A 25,505-nucleotide genomic window follows, 5' to 3' on the forward strand; every position below is an offset into this window, starting at 1 on the left:
TTTGGTTGGTTCATTCCTCAGTCCCCTGGCGCAACCCATCCCGGGAGATCGGCCATGGATCGGGCGGTACGTTGGTTTAGAAAATAAATATTTTAAAAAGGAAACAAAAGAGGTGTTGGATATGCGCAGAAGAAAACGACGACGTATCTTCGTCGAGTTGCTCCCGTCATCGTCATTACTGACTATTTTCAAAAAGTGATCGTGTGCGGCACTGGCGTAGCCGGGGGTGGGGGAGGGGGGGTTGAACCCTTCCGCTACTCCCGAAATTTTTAACCGCGAGGCCGTTTAGCAAATCGTTCCTTGTGTCTCGTATCACGAAACTATCATCATCATAAACGGGTATGTGCCACATATATTTGGTAAATCCCACTACTCACCACTGGTCCACTAAAAACTAAGAAGGCAACAGTTAGCCCAACACTAGACCCTGATGGAAAATTCGGCAGATCCCACGCCTTGTGGGAACCGGTTTGATGCGAATCAGTCAGCCAGTAGTTCTACTCTGCATTTTTTTGGCTTTGAGCCAAGCGTTACGAGGTGGATCGACGTCTTTTTGTAAGTCTATTAGTTGTGTGCGCATCGTGGGCTTACCAGGCACGTCGACAACACTGGTGTTTCAAGGGTAACTTATGGTCGGACGTAACGTCAGCACTCTCGTTAGAGTACATACGTCAGTATTATCGAAACGAAGTGCACTTTACGGTGCCGTTATGTGAATATCATACGTAACTTTCGTTAGCGTATTCCTGCGGGGTCGAGCAACGCTTGGATATAGCTTGCTGAATCATAGGAATACAATTGTAATGTTATTAGACTTCTCTAAAAGCGGAGCCAACACTGGAACCACAATTGATATTAAAATAACATGACGCCTGTGTCGTAGGTGTGTATGAATGCTGTGTTTATCGGTTTGGTATAAAGTTAGATAGCCAGCACTACAACCACAACTGACGTTGCACCGACATTACGTCTTCATAGGGTGTTTTTCCAAAGCAGTTTCTAGACCTGGCATGGTTATGTGTCAGATTACCAGACTGCCACGCAGTGTGCTTGGGTCCGATTCCTGTTGGGATTCTAATTTTAGGGGCGAAGCTCCTTATAGCATCACCTGGTCGGTCGTCGCTCCATCCGGCGTTCCACCGCCGTCGCGTCTCCCGTATCATTCAATAGATGGCGCTGTCCCATAGAGATGCATGCAAACTGCAGTTGGGTGACGATATACTAGATGGCGCTGTCCCATAGAGATGTGTGCAATATGGTGGTTGGGTGAATGCACGCTAGATGGCGTTATAGTTGCATTCTGCCTTAAGAGGCAGAGAGATGGACCGTGAATTTATATTTTTTGGTATAATAACATAGATTTAATCAACGGAGGTAAGGTATTAGGCCAATATGAAACAAGGAAGGTTTTTTTTTTTCTTCGAGCCTGGTGGCAGACATGTCACCGCCCCGTTATAAAAGGGACGCTCATAGCATCCATCCATCCATCCATCCATCCATCCATCCATCCATCCATCCATCCATCCATCCATCCTCTCAGATTGGCTGCTTCGCCCGTTATCACTCATTCTCCTTCATCGTCACCATACGTGGAGGAGTGCGCTTGCCGGATCGTGCTGCTTGGCGGACCATGGACGACGAGGAGCGCCGGATGCGGAAGGCCGCTGCGTCTCGTGCTCGTCGGCAGGATCCCGAGGTGCGAGCTCGAGAGGCTGCTGCCAAGCGAGCGCAGCAGTAATCAAAGCGGCGTATCGCTTTGATTACTTCTGGGCCAAACCACTGAGCATTTCACGTGTAACCATGATTGCTTCAGGAGCTTCGCCCAAGCTCATCATCATTCACCCGTGGATATGCTGTAATTTTTTTTTATTCTTTGCATTCGTCAGGTCAACGCTGCGGATGTCGGTTTTTCTTAACACCAATATCTGTTTTCGCGTTCCTGGGTAGACATAAACTGTCAATCACCTGTGGCGCATACCCGTATACCGCGGCCCACGGTAAACGGGTTATGTCCCACACGTATCTGTATGAAAGGGTTTGACGACATACGCGACAGGATATTCATGTTATTCATGTCATGACCATACAGTGTCGTCAAACGTTCTTTCCTTACCTTGGGTTCGCTAAGAAATCTTTTGCATTTAATATTATACGCATGAACGCTACTTTTTTTATATCGTCTACTATATTGGTTTGGATTTTAACCACCTGCTGCGACGGAGTTACCGAACTTTGCAGCTGCTATAACTTTAACAAATAAAGTTGCTTGTACTAGATGAGCTGACAAGAGGACCGTTCATCCTTCTAGAACGAAATATCGTATTCAAACTCTGCAATTCCTTATACCAACGATTTCAAATACACACGACACGAATTATAGTAACATATTTTCTTTAACAGCTAAGGAATACAAAGGATACTTTGCACGCTCCATCAGATAGGCTTTTGTGTTTTGTTTATGTTTCACTGCAATAATACCTCATTTTGTTGCAATTTTATTCACAATACTTTCTTGTTGTCGTTTCTGATACATTTTTCAGTATTTTGAAGTTTTCGAAGTGCCATATACATGAATATTTACTCTTTCATTTGCCTATTTCATATGAATGTTATCTCATATTTGTACGCATTTGGTTATCACTTTGATTGTTGACTGCGTTTTGTGTGCTCTGCCATGTACACCCTCGGAATTTTTTAATAATATCGCCCGAGTGTCGACCCCGAGATATGGTAGTTTCCAGAGTTGTACGTAACGCGTTACAAGTAATCGATTACTTGTAAACAATTACACTTTCTTGTAATTTTGTAATATAATCGATTACTGTAGTGGCGGCGTGTGACGCCACTGAAGAAGTGATCGAGTAACCAACACAATAACAAAAATTCCTTTATTCAAATGTACGCATGCTTATATACGTAGGCGACTCTGGTGCCACCAGCGGCAGTGATTGTGAAACCAAAACCAAATATACAACATATTCCCTTCCTTACAAGAACAGCTACATGTGTTAGTAATGTAGTAAGTTAGTGTAACCACACAGAATTCTATGTACATTAACAACAACGTGTTTGTGTTATCCACTTAGCTCTACATAACAATGAAGAACAAAGAGAAAACAATTCATTGGCATTTTCAAGATATGCAACAATCGCAAGAGGTTGCATGCAACAATCGCACAGTCTCACAGTACCGAAGTCTCACACACGGGAGTCTCACGGCCGAGTGTTACCGAAGCTGAGTCTCCAACAGCACCACATCACCGCTTACACTTTGTAGCCATAGCGGTCTGGGGGACGTCTATTTCGGCTGTACCCTCCGTGGCGGCTCCGATGCTTAGGAGAGCTACTGGTGACTAGACTATGTTCGGACGCACTGAAAGTGACGGGTGGCAGCTGGACGACTGCTCTGTCGCAAAGTAGTAGAAACTGGCGGCCGCAGCAGCCGAATGAGCGACTGGTACAACTTTCTCCGGAAAAACAAGTTCCTCACTTGACAGGCGGAGCCCTGCTTGAAGTCGTACAACGTGTAACGCTTACTCACAGAAGGGGCAGTAAGCCTGTCAGCCTTCACGCAAGCCTCCAGCCTTCTTTACCATGCAAGCACAGTAGTACTTTGAGTAAACTTGTATTATGGTGTCACGGCAATAAAATTTTGAAGTAACGCAAAAGCAATCGATTACATTTCTGTAATCGCTCAGTTGTTTTGCTGGAGCTGTAATTGAACACTGAAATCAATTATATTTTAAAGGTAGTAATTGTAATTGGTTACGTAGTTTACGTAACCTGTGCAAATCTAGAAGATTCTTCTAATTTTGGCTAGAAGCACCAAAATCATTGATGCGACGATCAGTGTCATACCGGCCTTCTGAACACATTGTCACACAGATAAGGCTAATAGTGCGCACGCACCTCTAAGCAAACAATGTAGCAGACGACGCTCGCGTACGAGTGAGCTCTCTGCGCTTGCGCATCGTGTAAAAAGATCGTTGCTTCTCGCCTATATGAGACGCTTTCATGTCCAGGGGTCAACGCTCACGCAATAGTATTCAAAATTACACCGTCTCCCACTAAAGGGAACCATGTGGGGATGCGAAGCAGCGCTGGGTGTTCACTTGCGTTTCCACTGTTGTTCCATTTGTATGTTTCCGTGTATGTTTCATTTGGGTGTGGAGTTGTGTATGCGCTGTGTACCGCTTATGTTACCTTCCCAAGCTCGATGTTTCCGTTGCGCTTCGGCTTCGCGTTGCCTCGCACATATCGCTTGCCGGCGTTGCCGTCTACGTTCAGCTTCGCGAGCGTCCATAGCGCCGTTGCGAAGGAGACTGCAACGGGAGCGAGCGCGCACTGCATTATACATATACGAGCGCAGAGCTGTGGCGGAGAGAGAAACGGGAGAGGAGAAACGAAGCGGAGGCAGCGCTCACGCCACCTCCTCCACCCCACCTTTTCGCGATCACGCGAGGAGAGGGGGGAGAGCTGGCGCATGCGCAGTGGGGAGCGGACGCGTGAGGGAAGGACGGACACAGCCCCGAGCAAAAACTGCTCCGCATGTAAAAATTGCAAGCGTGTACATATGTCGGGCCTCAGGCGCACCCGAAGTACACTTCTGCAGACTTTAGTCTATGGTACTTCCTATAGTTCTGTTGAATGGAAAAAATAAAGACAATTTGCACTATTCAGTACATGTATAATGTCAAAGAATTGCGAGCAATAAGGTTACGGGAAGCACCTACTTACCATTACTTCATTTTAGTCGCAGAATTAATTTCGCTCGCCAGTATTGATCAGTTCCGAAAGGATTGCCGCGCATTCCAAAGGAGCGGGCAACACTCCCGGAACGACTGCTTGCTGCAGCTGCCGACAGGCGGCGATACGAGTGTACAGTTTTCACGGCCACCACTGTCTGTGTTTCTATACGAGTGTTTATCCTGTGTGCTTCACTTCTAATCACTCTTTCAATCAATCCTAGCAAGGTTACTCCGGTTATGTCCCTACCCGTTAACGAACTACCGAGGCAGTCATTATTCAAAGATAAACCAAAGCAATTTATTTATTATATGCCACTAAGTTTGTGGGGTCTGAATATGAGCCCCTCTCTTGGAACAGACGGGGACAGTCTACACCGTCCGTCAATAACCACGTACACGTGTACTTTTAACTGCTTTTACATCAACGAGCTCACCAGCCGAATCTAATAAATAACTAGTAACACGCTAAATAACCTTATACAATGCCAATACAATACACAGAAAGCATAACACATACAATGCGCGCATGCAGGCGTCGCCGACGTTCGACTCACCACGAGGGGCCCGCGGGAAACGAGCCGCGGTATCGTCCCCCACGGAACGGGAGACGTCCATCCAAGCACGCTACCAAACCCCAAAGATACTCGCTGCTGTTTTCTGCACGCTCGTCTATCCTCGCCGACAGGGCGGCGCCACTACGCCACTTACATCGCGCGATCACAGCGCAACCTCTCCATCGGCGGCTGTTAAAAGACTTTCAACACTGTTAAACCTCAGCGCGGCTAATCCGCGAGACACTCGTGCGCCATGATGCGCAAACGACTCTACAGGGGGTGATAGCACCTCCACAAGTTAACTGCATTATTCAACCTTAGAAACTTTACGCATATGTTGATATTCAAAATTTTTATGTGGTTGTCTTAACGGTATTGTTTCATGTCATTCGGGAGTGTGGGGACCCCGAATTTTTTTTCAATTATGCATATGTATATATGCACGCAAACTTACAAACACGCGCACAAACATGCATGAAGGATAGGTGAACCCCACGCCCCTTTCCGGATAAAGCATCTGGCTAGGCTCCTGCTGTTCAGCCTCTGCACTCTGACTGCTAACGCACAGCTGCATGCTCTTTAGCGCATGATATTGAGGACATACTTTTACAGCGAAAGCTGTTATGAGATCACAACAAGGGCCGTTTTTGGCGCCGTAGTTGTCCGCCGCCGCCGGTGTCCATAAGAAAAAAGAAAACAAAAATAAGAAAAAAAAATTTAGGATGAAATGGGGTTCCAACCTGGGCACTCTGCGTGGGAGCCCAGTGTTCTACCTCAGAGGCATGCCGGTGCTTGAAACTGCTTTGCAAAAAAAAAAAAAATAACCCTATACAGGCTTCATGTCGAGAAGGAACCACATTAACATATTTAATGTAGCGTGGTAGAAGAGTAAAATAACAACCAAGCGTCACAAAATGCGAATTCTGTAACCAGGCGTCACACAATGCGAATTGCACAACAAGTGGGTTGATTGGATGCTTCCAACCCATTACAAAGGGATCTTCCATAATTTTTCATCGTCATCAGCCACAGCATCAACAAAGTGCACATAATGCCTTACAGGTGTTTAGCAGGTACCACGGTTCTCCGCAGAATGACGAAAAATTGCATAGTGGCTGCTTCCCTACTTCACAAAACTTATGATTTATAGCGTAGTGGGTTCTTCGCAAGTGCACTTCTATTGGTTGCCAAGGAAGCCCATAAGGCTCCCATGATCCATTTGCTCAGGTTCTCAATAAAGTTAATTCCCTCTCTCTATCTCCTTCTCACGTTAGCGTATGGTATAAAGCGTGGTGGGAGAGTGAAACAACGACCGGGCGCCACACAATGCGAATTACGTAACAAGTGGGTCGTTTAAACCTTCCAACCCATTAGAAAGGGCTCAGCCATTATTCCTCATCATCATCAACCGTCGCATCAACGAAGTGCACATATTGCCTTACAAATGGTACCTCGCTTCTCCGCAGAATTACGCATAATGTCGCGATGAGTTCTTTGCAACTTCACAAAAATTATGATTTCTGGCGTAGTACGTTGGTAGTGTACTTGTATTAGTAGCGACAAGGGAGTTTATAACGGGCTCTAGAAATGCCGCTCTTCGAGCTTTCGCTGTGACTGTGCTACGCTTTCCGCGTAGGCCCGGCAGTTTTGTTGTTGTTGTTTTTGTTGTCGCGGCTAATGTTTAAGCCGCACAGCTGCCACTTGCGTAAGGTATGTAATGTGTCCGCCACCAGTTAGCGCAGTACACGAGCGCTTTATATATCCAACGCACGGCTTTGAGCGAACCGCGTACGCGAAGAGCACCGGCAGACTGTGTGACGGGCTATTTATGGAGACTTCGGCCTTAAGCTACAACAAACCGGCCTCGCCTGGAGGGACCGCGCAGCGATCAACAGAGACAGCGGAGGCTCCCTCTGTCGTTGATACAAGGACACGTGGAAAGTTTCTTGGAAGTCACACGATGCTCGGGCGGCCGAGCAGGCCGAGACAATGCGACCTCGATCGGCGGCTCGCGCAACAGTGCAAGTATACGCTTTATTTCATGTCTCCAGTAAACTTATGTCAATAAGACTTCTTAGAGTTCTTAGCCGCTCAGGTGTTGCGCAGCTACGCTAAGCTAATGGACGCGGGTTCGAATCCAGCCCACGGCGGCCGCTTTTCGGCGGGGGAGAAATGTAAAAAAAGAACACGGTTACTTATATTTACGCGCACGTTAAAGAACCCCAGAGGGTATAGGCGCGCGCAGGGTTCTCCTTCAGGAGGGGCCAACTTACGTCGCAGCGACTCCCCCCCCCCCCTGCTTCATGAGCGCGAGAGGCACAATTCGCAGCTTCAGCTGTGAACGCGGGAAGGCGTTCCGCTTCCCGCTGGCGTCTCTCGCTGCACCGAAAGCTGAAACTACCGAAGCGCCCCCTGTCAGCGCTCATTAGTGTCATGAAGCAGTACTTCACTGATTCCAGACGACGACACCGCCCCCCCCCCCCGCCAACCAAAGTCACTGTGAAAGGGAGAAGGTCTGAGAGATGTAAGGCGCGTTTGTGAAGTCTCATGCATGAGCATTCGGTAGCGCAGTGGGTAGAGCGCCCAGCATCTATCATCGCGGACCGAGAAATTGTGGCTTCATCCCAGGTCATCCAAAATCAACGAAAGTTCTTAATCTGGTTGTTCTTTTGTCATCTCTTCATGTGCATTATACCGACGTCACACCCGTGACGGAAATGATGTCAAAGAAGTGTTGGTTGAACCCGGAAATAAAACACTTTCGTGTTTAAAAAACACTCGCAATGCAACATCACGTCGGCTTTAGTATAACAACAACGGTACATCCACATGCAATAAATATTGTGGCGTTATAATAAAGCCTGCTACGATACATATGCAGCCGCTGTATTTTTACTAACACGAATGAAACAAATAAAGAAAAGAATAAACGACTACAGACTCTGCAAGTTCACTGCATGCCAATTGTCGATGAAGCTGTTTGTGTCGAGCAGTTCAATCGAGAAATTTGAGCTGTCATAAATTGAAGCTCACTGTGTAAAACATAAATCATACGCCTACACAGTGCTTTAGGGCGCTGGTTGGGGGAATATTTATCAACGTTCCTGCTTTATCTTCACGCACTTTTAACTTCTGGCATTGTGTTCCACCCATTTTCAGCAAGTTCTGTCGCCGTGGCTTCCAGTATATGCAGCTGAAATACTACGTCATTATTTTTTTTCTAGCGCGAGTATGAAGCTCTAGAACTCTGGTATAACATATTGAAAGGCCGAAATTATCCGAGATTTTAGAGTTTTTACTGTCACTCTAAAATAGTAGACAAAATATTACCCCGTTTTCGCTACGCAAGGAAACTCCCCCTTAAGGATCGCGTGACCAAGTGTTGATGATGGCAAGTCTCTGCAGGCAAAAAAAAAAAAGTCACAGTTTCGCCGCAGCGGCGAAGCAATGAATGCGATAGCAATAAATTGGAATGTAACGCGAAGAACGGAAAGCAGCTCGAAATTGCCAGCGCGTCGCTCAAGCCCAAAGGACGCAAGAAAAGAACGCACACAGGACGAGCGCGAACTATCATGCGTCACAGCTCGACACTGGAAACGCACTGCTGAAACATAAAGCAGGACGCACGAAACGAACGAACAGGTACACACAGGACGAGCGCGAACGAACTGTTCCAGTCGTTACTTATTTCAGTTTGAACAGCGCGCCCCTTTCGCAAACGCCGCCGCTGCAGCGTCGAAGCGACCTTCGTACGCTCTGTCACTTCAGCGCAGACATCGCGGGGAAAGCACAAGACATACAACCCCCCGCTCCACCGCCAGCCGCCCCCTTCTTTCCTCAAGATAAGCGCACGAAGGCAACCACGTTCGCAGGAACGGGGTCACGATCTTGCGCGCCACGCGCGGACATCGCGCCATCTACGTGGTAACTCAGAAAGCATACTGATGTAAGAGGTGTATATAAACAAGACGAGCGCGAACTAATTGTCACAGTTGTTACTTATTTCTGTTTGAACAGCGCGCTCCTTTCGCAAACGCGGCCGCTGCAGCGAGCGAAGCGAAGCACCCCACCGGCCGCCCCTTCTTTCCTTGAGATAAGCGCACGAAAGCGACGACGCCCTGTAGAGCGAACAGCAACGGCGTTCGCAGGGGCGGGGCGACGATCTTTAAAGCGCGCAACACGCACGCACGTCGCGCCATCTATGTGGCCACTAAGAAAGCATGCTGAATTGCATGGTGTATATAAATAGCTCGCCGTTGGCAGGCTGAGAGACGGTGCTGTCGTGGCCTAACGTCTAACGCGGCGGGCTGCAATGCGAGAGGTCGCCCGTTCGATTCCGCGCGTCGGAAAGAATTTCTTAATTATTTTTCTTTGTGGCCTTTCTATAAATATACACACTTATACATATACGGTGAATGACGGCGACGGGGACATTTTCCAGCCGAGACTGTCCATATAATTGCTATCGCAATAAAAAAAAAGATTCCGCTGTCCATATATGCAGAATCTATCATTTTGTCTCCGGACGAAATAAAGGATTCGTTGGACGCATTGGGTAGTGGGTTGGAGCATCCTTTTTTTCCCAACTGTCATCACCTCCTTGAGGTACGTAGACAGGGGGGGGGGGGGGGGCTCTTCCCTCCCCCACCCCCGAAATTCGTAGCGCCTTCTATATTCCCGGGCAACTTTTTTTTTCCCTTTTTGCCATAGAAAGACTTTCTTTCAAACTTGGGCCCTCCCCCGACCCCCCCAAAAAATCATGCCTACGTGCCTGACCACCTTTTTGCATCCATGTTTGGACATCCATGTCGTGTCTGTGGCTGTCTGCGGTTTACCTCGAACTCTGCTCTGATAGTCAACGTAGAAACAACCTAGCATCACCTAGCTAAAGCTTAGAAACGACCTACAAACAACCTATAAGCAACCAGGTTAGTCTTCAGAACAGTCCTGTTTTGCTGTTTGTGGGGTTTCTTAAGATCGCCGCTCTCGGAACACACGGAGACAGCAGACGCAGTCGAGCAAACCAACACGTGTTCATATTTACTGACCTCTTCTTTTACATACTGCGAGCTCGCCTGGGCCGAATCTAATACACAACTAGGACCACGCTAAGTACGCTTACACAGTTACAAAGCAATACCTGGAAAACATGACGAACGCCCAGGACAACATAAGACATGCAATGCACCGCGAACGCGGCGTCGCCGGTGTACGACTCACCACGAGGGGCCCGCGGGAAACGAACCGCGGTATCGTCCCCCAAGGACCCACCGCGGGAGACGTCCATCCAGGCACGCCGCCAAACCACCAGAGACTCGCTACTGTGCTCTGTCTACCGGCAGCGCGGTGGCGCTGCCGGCGCCACTGCGCTAAGCCTACATCGCGCGAGCACAGCGCCCCTCTCGCTCGGCGGCCTTTAAATCCAACTGCGGCCAATACGCGAGACGCGCGTGCGCCATAGGACGCACACGACTTAGGGGGTGATAGCACCACCACATGTTTCAAGGCTTGCGCGGCTTATATAGTGCAAGCTTCGCCGATTTTTTTCCTTTCCTTGTTATGCAATGTTAATGCACTGCATAACAAGGAACTTTTTAAGGTAGCGGCATAAAAAAAATACATTTGATGCATTCCGAGACACCACAATCCTCTCTTTATGGTTCTCGACCCCAGTGTTTTTATTTCGAGCAACAATTCGAAAATAATATTCGCGTCTACTCCTTTACGTGATGACGAGTTCACAGAAATTTCCGTGTCTGAATTACCCGAGGTGTTAGCTAGCCCTCCATCAGCGGCTCCGGAACCTGATGGAGTCCCGTCGACTATGCGAGAAATGCTAAATTCAGGAATACCAAGATCATTTATTAGATGTAATCAATTACTCAATAAGAATGGTATGGCTCCCATCGGACTGGAAAATAGCTAAGGCGACAGCATTACTTAAAATTCTAGGTAAGGGGGACGTATCGGACAACATTAGACCCAACGCGCTAACTTCAAGTTTTGTAAAATTCATCAGAAGAGTTTTTAAATTTTGTATCATAAATTTCATTAGTGCAAGAGAAATCCTAGGTCCGCCTCAAATTGACTTCAGATGATGATGCTGCATATGGCAAGCCCATATAGACCTTCAAAGTCGCGTTCACTTAGCTAGTCGTGAAAGGAAATATGCTGCGTTAGTCACTCTAGACATCGCAAAAGCAGATGACATTTTTGAGTACATAGTTGTAGCCAATCAGCTTCACAACCTTAACTTTGCATATATGGCAACATTCAACAGTCAATTCCTTCTCTTTAAATTACACTCTAATGCGCAAAGGTTCGAAATGGGAGTAAGTGCTTCATTTCGTCCCCGCAACAGGTAGTTAGTCCCCGGAGGGATTAACTGCAAGACGAGGGTGCCGTGTGCAAAGTGAGGGAGGAACTGTTAGCCCACAGGGAGCAACGTTTACTCCCATGAAACTTTCCGGCGCAGTGGCGGCCTCGAACGAATGGTCAGCATGCGCGTAGGTATTCAAAGAGTCCGCTAAAGAAATCAACTGTTAACAGTTTATTTAAGTGTAAACGGTCTTGTCGACTGCGGCAACTGCGCCAGAAATAAAGTAATATCTTTCATATGACATAATAATAAACAAATGTGAAAAAGCTCCCACACACACACAAAATGTGCTTGCGCCCAAGCTGTATCAATGCGCGGCAAGATAGCACTCGGCGGTTTTGCGGTGTGTTGTGGATGTGTTCTCGTTTCATGGTTGCGATTGCTCTCACTTGTGGTGCACTGAATCATATTCGCGCTGTGGTAAACGTGATGTGCTACTGGAATGAAGTGCTACGCTATCGAAATGCTACGCGCCGACCGGGGCATCGCCTGAGAGGTGAGTGTAAACAAGGCTGCCATCACTCCGCGTGATTTTACCTGTGTGCAGATGATATGTAACGGTCACCGCTTGTTTAACATTCGCGTTCTGCGCGAACAAAACACGCATGTTTGATGAGCTCGCGCTATAGAGCGTCGCGAGTGCTGCCCCGCCTGCTATAGAATTACAAGCATGATGGGTGGGCCATCGAAACATGGTAACCTCGGTGAAGGCTCAACATTAGCTGTAGCAAGTACAGCTGTTCAAAAAGTTTTGTTTTCAGTGCCAGCTGCCCAAATCAACGTTGTTTATCAGATATTTTCGCGACTTTTTAAAAGAAAATTCACGTAAACTCCGCACAATATCTTCTATTGCAAGGTAAACAAGTCATTTGTGAAGATTGGTTGCTAAAATAGTATGTCTAGCTAAAGGCTTAACACCGCTAACACAGGCAGTCGGCGAAGGCATCGGCAATTTCGCTCGTTTGTAGCGATGCTAGGAATCATTTATTTTTCTCTCTCTCAAATGAAGAGCGAGCTTTATTGATAAATAAGTGGGCCCACTAGCGTGTCGCTGTGGAAGGTTGAAACGCTAAACTCGAGGACGGGTTTTTTTAACTTCATAACACATTCTGAACTGTTCCATTGCACTATGACAGGTTTGTGAAAGAGCAGTTTTTGCCTGATTTTTACGCATGCAGCATTTCTAACAGACGCCTGTGACGTAACTGCAAGTGCACGAACAGTTCTGCCGGAAATGCTGAATGCTTCTGGAATTATTTTTTCAGGAAATCGATGAATGAGAGCGTTGCGCCTCCTGAGAAACGTCTTCAACATTTTGAAGCTACGAACACCCTCTCAGCAGGTGTCGATGGTGCTGTTGCACTTCCTGACGTCGGTGGGACAGCATCCATTCGGATAAAACATTGCGCTTTTCATTGCCTCTCCTATAATGCAAGGAAGCCATACTATCTTCTGTATTCAACAAAGTTGTTTAATTTATGTGTACGCACGATGCTGCAGAATTGACACGAGTCGTTGAATAAACTTGGTTGTTTCTTCAAACGTTTTCGTTTTTTTGTGATTAAACAGACATTTTCGCTGAACGATATAACCATGGAACCGCGTTCTGTACAGTGAGAAGCGAGCAAGCTTGGCACAGCGACGGGAGCATATATGAGAACGTTTATATATACATACATTCATCAAGCGCCCAAATTCACTCGAAACACGTGCGCAGAAAAACCAATCCAACGCCTTTTACATTTTCATGAATGTCATCACCGAATGGTTGCTTGCGAAATACTGAAGGCTGAAGTCTAATATAAGGAATCTTGCTACTTTACTAACATGGTAGAACGCGCAGCTTCCAGACGGTGCCTATACATATATAGCCCCGGTAATATTCACTCTGCTACGTACTGGCGTGTGGTACAGTGGTTAGCGTACGCGACTGCTGATTCAGTGGTCCCGAATTCGAATCCTGTGTGTTTGTTGTGAATTTTCTGCAGTTTACTTCTGAATTTATTTCTGTGTATTCATTGTATATGTCGTCAAATTCGTGTATCAACCTCCAAATTCTCGGTAATTCAACCAGAAACTGTAATAAATTGATTCTTTTTATCGAGAAGGAGCAACTGTTAGTCCCATCAGGGGTAACAGTTCGTCCCTACGCAGCTACCATGCAAAAAGAGGAATAAATCAGTTACTCCCTAAAAGGCGTAACTTTTACACCCCGCCATTTCGTCGCTCAAAACAAATGAGGACTACCAGTTCGACCCCTGACAGTTACTCCCTAAAGAGCGATTCGTTCATCCTTTAGGGAGTAACGGTTGTGGAAGTGCAGTTAACCCCCAAAAGGACGAACCACAGACCCCTTTGCGGCTTAGAGTGTAGGGCTGAGATCCGGGAAATGTAACTGTTCGCCCTATCCACGAGCCCTAGCGCAAAAAATCGCGAAGAGCTTGCTTCTCTACTCGAATTTCGTCCTTCACTTGACCGAGCTGAGCATAGCGCCGCTGCTCGAGTGAAAATGGCATCGCGCTTCTCAAGAACTGCTGCAGATTATCGCTGATATGCGGTAACTTGTTCTGCCGAGATACGGCAGAACAAGTAACCCCATATCAGTGATTGCTTGTTAGTAACCGCTCCTTGATATCTGCCGAGAATCTGATATCAAGGAGCGCGAAGCAGTTAGCCGCATCAGGAATTCACGGTGTAGGTCTTAGCGGAGCACATGCCGATGGTTTCGTTGCTTCGTTTAATGAATGACTTGAATATATATATATATATATATATATATATATATATATATATATATATATATATATATATATATATCCCCGCATGAGCCGTTGCCTCACCGCGTACAAATCATCATAGTATATACTATGATGATTCGTACGCAGTGAGGCAACCCGGCGGCGGAAGCCGCTAAAATTGTGTGTGTGTATAGCAGCACATCGAACACACACACACACGTACACACACACAAACGCACACACACACACACACACACGCACACACACACACACACGCGCGCGCGCGCGCGCGTTGATAGCAGCAGATACACCTGGGATATCCCTGCACTTGCCTGTGAACTGGCGCTTACACCGCAGATGTAGCTTGCATAACAGGAAACTTTGAAGTGCGCAGCACTCTAAGGGCCTGGCTTATCGTTCATCAATGTCTCATGTCGCATGGTCACACAGCGGTCAATACAGGCCTAAAACAAGGCTAACAATGCTCAAAACCTGCGCAAAATAATCTAGCAAGGTCTACAATAATATAAACCAAACAAATAACCAAGAAATAATTGCAATAACTTAGCTAAAATCGCGAAAAGCGCTTCTGAAACACGTGGCTGATACCCGCGCCGCTCAAGACAGGGCGCCACCGCCACGTCAAGTGCACGATTGACGAGCGGTGGCAAGCGCCAAGGTAATCGCTGTGTTGCCCGCGCTACGCGGGCAACAGGGTAGGGGAGCTCCGTTCAGGGTAGGGGAGCTCCGTTAAGCGTAGGATTTACAACTACACCAAGACCTACACAGGAACGACATTAGCGTAGGGTTTATTTCTATTTTTCTTTTTTTTTTCCTTTTTATTTCTAGATGAGCCAAGTCCACACTGAGTGGGACTGAGAAATACGCAGTTGTTTGCTGCTAGCAATATGGCCGAGCCTGCTCCAACAATTATTTTTTTGTCAGTGCACTCGTGTCACCAAAATACCTCAAAGCTATGAGTGTATTGCACTTGAAATGTATACATCCCACTATAGCCGGTATTCAGCAGGAACTTGGATTTGGCTCTTTTGGATGTGTCAAGTAGTGGTTGGTGCATTTCGATTGGAACGTTTTATCTGGGCATGAATGGGCTACGCAAAAAAAAAAAAAAAACGGGCCGTTTGCGTGGCAAACGAGTGGCCTACCACAAAGCTACGATGTTGCTTGCAACTGCTTCGGAAAACAACACTACATAAAGGTAATGTAGTGGAAGGAGTCTGCTTAACGCATTTCCTTCGGCAGGTGTCACGAACAAAATGAGCCCAATCGGCGATTTGTAGTCGCATTGGCGAGACCATCAAACTACGTTTCTTGCGCGACGCCATGCTCCGAAAAAAGCCAACATAGGGCACCCATCGCCGCTAAAAACAAACACACGCAAACTTGCAAACAGCTCCAAAAATGAACAACTATGTCCATCTAGCGGAAAACATATCAAGCAAAACAGCAAACATTAGATATTGTGCTGCCATATGTGAGGTATTACGAGAAACATGTCTCGACTACACCAGAGCCTATAGACCTTTTCACAGACGGCTCCCTGGGCGCCGCCATAAGCCTCTCTGGGCCCCGCCTAATAGGCGCGACCCCGCAGAAATGCACTGCCGAGGCTTTGACGTCAGCCTTTGTACTCCCGCGCGCAGCCCAGCATGGGGGCATTTTTTATCTCCTGTGAAAAGGTCTATATGGTTCCGCCGTTCTAGCACAGGGAAGTGCTTTAGATCGAAAACCTGTACCATGTTTGTGTGTGTTTTGTGTTTGTGTGCGTGTGTGTGTAACAACACAAATTAATAAGTATGCACCTAGTGGTTTAAGGGCGCATAGGGGCCGGATTTCGCTATCACGCTCAACTCTTAAAGGCGAAGCTTAACGGTCCCCAAATTTTTTCTTCGTGTCGTATGTGTAAATCTCTAGGTTGTTGTTTTATTATTAATTCTATATTCCTCGTATTTATATTTCTATATTCCATGTCTCTCTTTCTCTACATCTTTTACGACACATACTTGTCTATTTAAAATTTCAACTCCCCTTTACATGGTTGCCAACCTTTTTTTTTTACATTTTCCACCAGTTCACGTCCGCGCATTGGAGGCATTTGAACTTTATCCGTTTTTTTTTTCATCCAATTAGCCAGCCTTTCTTTTTTCAACACTGAGTTTCCTCTGCACGTCCCCGACGTCAAAGAAACGTTTTCTTCTCCCATTTACACGTCTCGGTAGTCCTGCAGTTTATAGTCTAACGTAATCTCGCCCAACTAGCTCTCTCTGCGTTCAGCTGCAACAAAAGATATACATGCCTAGCGCTGTTCACCAGTTCGTTATCGCACAGCTCAACTGTGTTCTCTCTGCTTTTCTATACTTGTTAACGCATCGCCAGTTCAATTCATGTTGTTTAGCCGCTTGCTGTTTGCCCTCTTAAGCGTCACGTCGTTCTGTATACAGCTGTATAGATAAGATTACTTTGGTATTGGGACAGAGAGGTTAGAAATAACGCACTGTAAGAGTATTTGTGCAATCTGAAATGCGTTTCGGTGTTGTTTTGTGTTATCTCAATTCCGAGGGCTGTTTTGAGCGCAGGAGAGTTTTTTCAACCACTCTTCTGAACGCTGTCAGCTTTTTCAAGTGTTTCGATATCTGCTCTTTCTGAAAAGGAAGCGTCTTCATCTCCGATGCAATTTAAAAAAAAAACGCTTTAAACGCCATATTTTGTAGTATTGAGGAAAGACAAAAAAAAATTCACCGACGATTACGATATTGACCAATGCGAATTCTGAGCACAGCTCCGTGTAGGGGCGACGCCAACTGTGTTTGAAGTTTTTTGCGCTTTTGCTCAGCCCAAACCTACAGGACCAAATCCTGGCCGTCCAGTGCGCCCGCGACAGGGCCGTTAGGCTAGACCTGCCGGTCCCAACGTGGGAGTAGCCGGGTGGCGCGAGGCAACCTCTGCGTCTGCACTGGACTCTTAATAAAGTTGTACTCTCTCTCTCTCTCTATCCGCAGTTGTCGCAATGTAACATTCATTACATGTTACCACAGAAACTGTCAGTGCTCGAGTGCTACGCACAACACTCTGTGCTTTGCAGGCGTCGCGAGCCAAGCGAAACGCCGACAGCCCGGTCACGACAAGCGAAGACAGCCGCAGTGCACGTGCCAGCCCTGCACGTGCCAGCCCTGCACGCGCACGAGCTCCGACCGAGGGGCCAGCGCGCGTGACGGAGGAAGAAACCGAGGTTAGAGGGCAGTGGCTCATGATATCGACAGTCTCCGCGTTCGCTCTCTTTCGTCCTCGTTCGCGCTATCGGTTACGCCGCGGGCGCCAACGGCGACGCCGCCCAACGCAGGAGCGGGCACATCAGAGCTGCGCTTTAAAAAAAAAGAGTCACATACACTATAATCAATGACAACCTAAGAGGTCAGCTCGGCCCACAGCCTTCACTATCCCAGCACAGATAATTTGCATAAATGCCCCACTTAATAGCGCTTAGTCGATTTCCCGACGTCAAGCACAACTCGCGTGTTTCAGACAGTTGACTATCATACGGACGTTTGTGTCGCTGGTTCAAGGTCGAAGGAAAGACGATAACTTTTAAGGGCTCGTTTTTCTCTGTTAGACACAACATTAATGAGAACTAACAGAGAAATAATACCAAGGAATGTATAGGGGTGTTATTTGTAGCAATTAAGATATAAATGGGAAGAAAGTAAAGTGGACGAAAAGCACGTGATCTTTTTTTGTGAACTGGCAGCTGACCAATATTGCCGCGCATACTACCTGAATGCATCAAGTCTGCCGGAACGGGACCCTCGCTATGAATGAAGGAAAGAAGATGACTTTTAAGGGCTCGTTTTTCTTTGTTAGACACAATATTATTGAGAACTAACAGAGAAATAATGCCAAGGAAGGTATAGGGGGTGTTATGTGCAGAAATTAGGATTAGGTCGGAAACGTGAACGTCCTGGCAAATTTCGTCAGGGATCCTGACATCCCTAATCAGAAAACCGTGATATTTTAGGTAGTAACGGCGAGCTTTTAACACCTAATATGCGCAGTATTTACATTAGCCGAGAAAAAGTACTAACGGATCGTGTGTAGACCAGCTGGCACGACGGTCTTTCACAGGTGACTGACATGCGCACTTCGGTTCTGTGGGCGGAGAAACATTCCTTTTTTAGGTTGTAGCCGAGTATAAGTACTACGCACCTATAAAATGGCTGTAATAATGAACAAGAAAACAAAGAAACGACGATGCAGCTAATTATTCGTAGCTACTCCAAATACGACTATATGCTCGTATAAAATGTAACAACGCAGTGAGGGTCCTACTTATCGGCGTTTTTTCCTGTCATGTTTCCTTCAGTACCGTAAACAGGTCATTTACCATGCATGGCTGCAAGGTACACAGGAAGTTAGCGGCCGTGCCCGCAGCTGTAGAGCGGCTGTCGCTTTTCTGTTTACGTTAATTTTCAACCACTTTTACCACAGACACATAGTTTTCCTAGAAAACGCAGGTACAACAGAATGGATGGAAACTATGCAAGGACGGAAATATAATGCTGCTGACGCAGGTTGACGAGAACACTGCCCCAAATATTCTGGCGCAGTGCATTCACCCTGCATAACCCTGTAAAACAGTGCAACACATGTACAAAATCCTATACGCTTGCTCATAGGCGCCAAGCATTCCCAGAATTTGGGGACATTTGTGTGTGGCGCCATCTCTTGGCGTTAGCAGTGGCGTTCGGCCATACATGAATAGAAAATAGGCGAAAGCATATCATATCTCTTGAAAAAAGCTACTTATCAAAAATATGCCCCCACCTACCCGAAGGGAATCGTGAGGAAATGCGAAGGCATTTCTTGCGCGGAGAGTACACGGCGTAGTAATTTTAATGGCGTAAATTAATGACAAGACGAGGATTTGTACCGTAACCATTTATTTACACATTCATCAGCACATGTTTGTGTTGTCATTGTACCTGACGGCCCTAATCTCAGCCTTGTGGTCGCCATTGGCGTTTCACAGCGGCCTCTCGAGCACACATTTCCGGATGTTATTGAGAGGCGCCCAGCCAGCGAACGGTCGAAAGTGAGGCGCGAGCGGACGGGAGAGTGGGGCGCAGGGAGGAGAGAGAGCGAACGGCGAGAGAAGGAGCGGCGAAGCACTGCACCTACCCTCTCCTACACTCTCTCGCACCACCTGCTCCGGTTGCTAGGGGCGGGGATAAGCGCACGCGCCCGCAGCTGTTCCTATGGGAGAGGGAGTGAAAGCGGAGAGATAACACCTGCCGGCGCGCGGACAACGCCGGATGCCTTACATAGCCCGACTAAGAAATGCATTCGCATTTAAAACGACTTCGGGTTCTGAACAGCCGACATCCACTGGAACAGTTTGTTAAAATTGCAGTATCGCATTACAAAGTGTGTGGCTTCCCAAGGCAAATGAACGGCGATATGATTTTTTTCGCCTATAGTTCTCATTCAGTTACGGCAGACCATCGCTGTCACCGACGAGAGGTGGCGCTACGTGCACATGCCCCCTAAATGTCCTCAAAGCATGGTCATCGTAGAAAGAGATAACCTGTTATCTCTCTCTCTCTCTTGCTAAATTACACACACACACACACACACACACACACACACACACACACATATATATATATATATATATATATATATATATATATATATATATATATATATATATATATATATATATATATATATATAACACAAACAACTGTTCATTTTCAACATTTCGACGGGAACCCTATCTTCTTCAAGATACAACAATATTTATAGCGTGTTCATATTGTTCCCTGGGGCTCACCGAGCGCGAGTACCTTTTTGCAAAGTAGCGTACTAACGATCCAAAAGTTGTACAAATACCGCTTTAGTGTCAGGTTTAAGCTTGAAACTCGGAAAAACGTAAACCAGTTACGATATCTTGCTGATTCGCATGCCCGAAAAGCAGCAGGACATAATGCTTTTGATCTCTTCATTTCGTGAAACAGTGCTTTGCGTGCCGTGAACGTTAACATGTAGATTATGTTTCGTTTTTTCTTTCTGGTTGCAGCCACGCCTGAGTTTATCCAATACGAATGCCTCTATGTACTGTATACTCTGTTCATCTTTCTCTGTTGTATTTGTCGATTGTTGAATATATGTAATTACACTGTGTCATTACCCGTGTTTTATTAGCGATGCTGTGAAGCCACTACCAAGCGAAAGCGACCAGCGGCTCTGTCAAGCTGTTTTTTAGAGCTTTTTCTGCGCCTCCACTATATATATATATATATATATATATATATATATATATATATATATATATATATATATATATATATATATATATAGATAGATAGATATATACAACCGAAATGCAAAACTACCCTCTCCGGCTCCGCTCAAGAGCTGCATGTATAGCGCCTACCGTCCACACCGAGCAACCTCGGCCGTTGGCTGTCTCCTCCGCTATCGCTCGCAAAAATGCGAGCAGATGCCGTCCCTTGCGCTGTGCGTAGCTACATTGCATTCCGCTCACCGGCGTTATGCGCATCACTGGTGTATCCTTTCGTTCGTACGGCTGCGTGACAAAAATAACGCGCACATAAAGGCGCGGGCGGGCAGCAGCGGGCAATATTTACGGAAGAGCTCGCCGCAGCATCGCGCTAACCTCAGCAAGTCAGGTTAGTCATAAACATCTTGTGGGTGTGTATGTGCGCGCTTGAGTGCAGCGCAATAGTCCGCAGATTAATAATAATTTCTCAGGTTTGGCGTGCCTTAAACTACGATATTTGATTACGAGGCACGCCGTAGTGGAGGACTCCGCGTATTTCGACCACCTGGGTTTTTTAACGTGCACCTAAATCGAAGCACACTGGCCTCTAGCAATTTGCCTCCGTCGACATGCGATCGACCCGCGTCCTTTGGTTCAGCAGCTGAGCACCGTAACCATATACGCCACCGCGGCGGCTGGAGTTGTCTGTATGCCGCGCTCATTCGTGTTTTTTGCGCTGCTGCACATGCTAGTGCTCTTCTTAGGTCTGTGTGTATATATATCAATCTCGGTTGGTCAGGTGGACGTTTTTTATTGGCTGAATAATGCGTGGTAGTCTTTGCGGCACATCAAACAGCTGATGGATCATCGCCAACTACAACCGCCTTGAATGTACGCTCGCACTATTTTAAGTGCGAAGGATTTATTAGCGAACTTGTGCTACTTTGAGAGTATCTATCTATCTATCTATCTATCTATCTATCTATCTATCTATCTATCTATCTATCTATCTATCTATCTATCTATCTATCTATCTATCTATCTATCTATCTATCTATCTATCTATCTATCTATCTATCTATCTATCTATCTATCTATCTATCTATCTATCTATCTATCTATCTATCTATCTATCTATCTATCTATCTATCTATCTATCTATCTATCTATCTATCTATCTATCTATCTATCTAGCCGCCAACGACTTTAGTCACTACTGGCCGCTTCGTTATGGGGATCTATGCCAAAATTGATATGGCATAACATAATTGTATGACGAACATCAATTACAGGTCATAACATGGAAATCACGAGAAGCATGTTATGAACGGCATGAATTGTTTGCCAGAATCTTGGTGCTCTTGCGGCCGTTTTGTTACCTTGATTGTTACCAATATTGGCATGGCGTGACAAGAGTGCGTGACGAACGTAAGTGACAGGTCCTAACGTGCAAAGCATGAAACACACGTCATGTACGACATGATTTACATGACGTAGTCTCGGGGCGCTCGCGGTCGCCTAATTAAATGGCTATATGCCAAAACTGGTACGACGAGACATTTCCGTATGACGAACATAAATAACAGGCGGTAACATGAAAATCGTGACATGCGTGTCATGTACGGCATGACTTTCATGACATGCTCATGGTGGGCTCGCGGCCGTTTCGCTAGCTTGACATGTACCAAATTTGGTATTGCGTAACGCGACTGTATGACGTACTAAATGACAGGAGGTAACATGAATATCATGACATGCATATCATGTGCGGCATGATTTAGATGCCACGCTCATGGTGCGTTTCCGGCCGGTACGCTGGCTTGATGTGCATCAAAACTGATATTTTTTCTACTTTTACATGACTCGAAATTATAGAAGATGCTTAATTCCAGGCTTATTTAAGTGATCTAATGCGTTGTTGTCATCGTTAAGCCATATCTTTTTTTTTTGTTTGAAATGTGGTGGAAGTACTGGGCACGAGCTTGGACAAGCGTCTGTGACAGAAATGTCGCGTACCACGCAAGAGTGACCGACTGATTCTGTGTGTGTGTAGTGTCATGTGCTATCTTTCTATCTTTCTCGCTCTCTTTCCTCTCCATCTTTAAATCTCCCCCACCCTGTCCCCATGTGTAGGGTAGCAAACCGGTTGTCCTATACTGGTTAACCTCCCTGCCTTTCCCTCTCTGTTATTTCTTCTCTCTCTTAGTACAAAAATTGTTAACGCCAACTATAGATCCGCTAAAAAGTCCTTCCGATATAAATTTTATTAGCGAAACGTCAACTCATTCTTTTTTTTTCTTGCAGGTTCAACGGGGGTATTCGACTTCCATTCCCCGCAACTGCCAGCAAGCGGCAACGTAGCGTCCACGATGGCCGTAGACGTGAGGTGTCCCAGGGGACCCTTGTACCGAGACATCGACGGTTTCAGGTTGAACGCCTACGTGTCCGTCGACCTCTACCGTTCAGCATTGAAGTACGAGCCCCGAGCGGACGACGTCTTCATCGTCACGTTTCCCAAGAGTGGGACACTGTGGACGCAACAGATCGGCTACCTCATTTCTCACGACGGATCTCCTGCTCCCGACGCCTTGGAATTCTACAAGACCGCGAAGATGAAGCGACCGGGGCTCATCAAGACACACTTGCCCTACAACCTAATACCCAAAAGTCCCTCCGCGAAGTACGTGTGCGTGTGCAGAAACCCGAAGGACGTCTGCGTGTCCTTCTTTTACCACACCAAAGGTTTCGCGGCGTACGACTTCGCTGATGGCAAGTTCGATGACTACTTCGCCGTTTTCATGCAGGGTGCTAACGATTTCGGCGACTACTTCGACCACGTGCTCTCCTGGTACGCCCATCGCAACGACCCGAACGTGCTGTTTATGCAATACGAGGACATAAAGGCCGACCCGAGGAATCACGTGCTAAAGCTCGCCGCTTTCCTGGGCAATGAGTACCGCAGGAAACTTGTGGAACAACCAGGGGCACTGGACCGAGTCATCGAGCACAGTGGAATTGACTTCATGAGATCCAAGACGGGCGCCGACATAAAGGCGTTCCTTACGAGGCCGCTGGACAACGTCAAGGACTTGTGCCCTGGTCTGAAGCACTATCACGATTCCTCCATGAAATATCCCAGAACAGTGGGGTTTATCCGCAAGGGTGTGGTAGGAGACTGGAAAGCACACTTTACGCCGGAGATGAACGCGATAATGGAAGCGAAAATTTATCAGAGGCTCGGCGACACGAATCTCATTGATGTCTGGAAGAGACACGGTATCTTATGAACGACGACGGAGCTCGGAGCGCATTGCGCACTTTCGCAAGCCAAGGTTGCCCCTGTATACCCACACCAGATGGCTCTCGAAGCGCTTTATATAAGTTTCATTATACAGTGGGACTTGCTGTTGGATAGCTGATGAGAACTCATATTAGAGACTGCGACATCTTAAAAACGCGCTATCTCTGTCTTTGGTGCCTACATTGTGTTTATCAGTAAAAAAAGTAATAAAGTAATCATTAAAGTAAGCATAAAACGTGTATCTAGTCGGCATTGTTTTTGTAGCAAACCAGGCGAATATGTGCATCTCCTCTTCCTCGAGTGCTGAAGGTGCTATACGGCACGGAGTATACTGAGAGTTAGCTTGTTTGTTTTAGATCTATCATTCAATCATTTTACTGCGAAGCTGTTTATGACTTAGATTCCCGCGTTTCGTCGCGTACGTCGATAAAATAAAAATCATACCACGAATCGCAGCGAGAATCTTCATTGAAATACGCATCCAAGATCAGATTACATTGCTCGGTTATTTTGCACGCTTGACCCTAATTACAGAATAAAAGCTGCAGGCTCCTGACGAAAGTGTTACCTTTGACTGAGTATCTCCGCGGAATTCAGCGGTGCCATTCACGATTTGATCTTGAATGCCACCATCTTGAATCTTGAAGACCAGGAACACAAACATGCGCGTCTGATTCTACTCAACGTCCTTCACCGTTGGCGCCAGTACAACTACGCATGCAAAACACACTACAGTATTTGTTTCAGCTTACAGTGTAAAGTACTAGTACTATGAACAGCCTTTTTTTTTTTCTAACCACATGAGGCGATTGAGTGAGAGAGAGACCTGCATCTCCCGCTCGGCTCATCCCTTTGCAGACTAACTGGTTTGCATACGACACGCCTCCCTCTGCGCTTGCTCGTCGACGGTCTATCCGTTCATCGCGCGCGCCTAATGGGCTTCGTTACTCTTCTTTCGGGTAATTTTGGCCTAGAGGGTAAAATGCCTATAAATGCCTATTTTCTGGAGTTTGTGCCTAAATGCTCACGAATGCCTGTAATTTTCGAGTATCTCCGATCATGCTGAAAATAAATCGTGCTAGTATATGTGAATGTGAGAAGTATTTATCGAGGCGCTATATTTCGGGGGAAAAGAAGCTTGTGTTGCCTAGAGGGCGCTTCGAACTTTAGATATGGAACTTTGTACTCCTCTACCCCTTTAGAAAAACCGGTGGGTTCTCGGTCGGCCCTGGGAATCGAACCCGGTACCTCCCGCATTGGAAGCAGACGCTCAACCATGTAGCCACTGCAGCGGTGGCTACACGGTTGCTGATTACATAGTGGCTTCATGGTTGAGCGTCCGCTACCAAAGCGGGAGGTACCGGGTTCGATTCCCAGTGCCGACCGGGAACCCGCCGGTTTTTCTAAAGGGGTAGAATAATACACCTACCTGGCGCTCGGTTGTTAATGGGTACTCATCTCGAAAGGTGGCCCCATAAGGTTCTGTA

General features: G+C 46.6%; 1 protein-coding gene across 1 annotated transcript; it reads left to right on the top strand.

Annotated features, from left to right (window-relative positions):
* Window positions 1–54: 54 nt before the first annotated feature.
* On the top strand, window positions 55–24,252 carry LOC119396104 (amine sulfotransferase-like). The gene is made up of 3 exons (XM_037663194.2): window positions 55–66; window positions 21,054–21,126; window positions 23,022–24,252. The coding sequence occupies exons 1-3, from the start codon at window positions 55–57 to the stop codon at window positions 24,002–24,004; spliced, it is 1,068 nt and encodes a 355-aa protein (XP_037519122.2). The 3' UTR covers window positions 24,005–24,252.
* The last annotated feature ends 1,253 nt before the right edge of the window (window positions 24,253–25,505 follow it).

The sequence above is a fragment of the Rhipicephalus sanguineus genome, chromosome 6 (genome assembly GCF_013339695.2).
Source record: "Rhipicephalus sanguineus isolate Rsan-2018 chromosome 6, BIME_Rsan_1.4, whole genome shotgun sequence".
In the NCBI taxonomy this organism is placed as follows: domain Eukaryota; kingdom Metazoa; phylum Arthropoda; class Arachnida; order Ixodida; family Ixodidae; genus Rhipicephalus; species Rhipicephalus sanguineus.

Bases quoted from the DNA above. Each gene is read 5' to 3' on its own strand.
- LOC119396104 (XM_037663194.2), top strand. The intron at 21,127-23,021 runs GTTAGTCATAAA...TTTTTCTTGCAG, and splicing joins CGCTAACCTCAGCAAGTCAG to GTTCAACGGGGGTATTCGAC.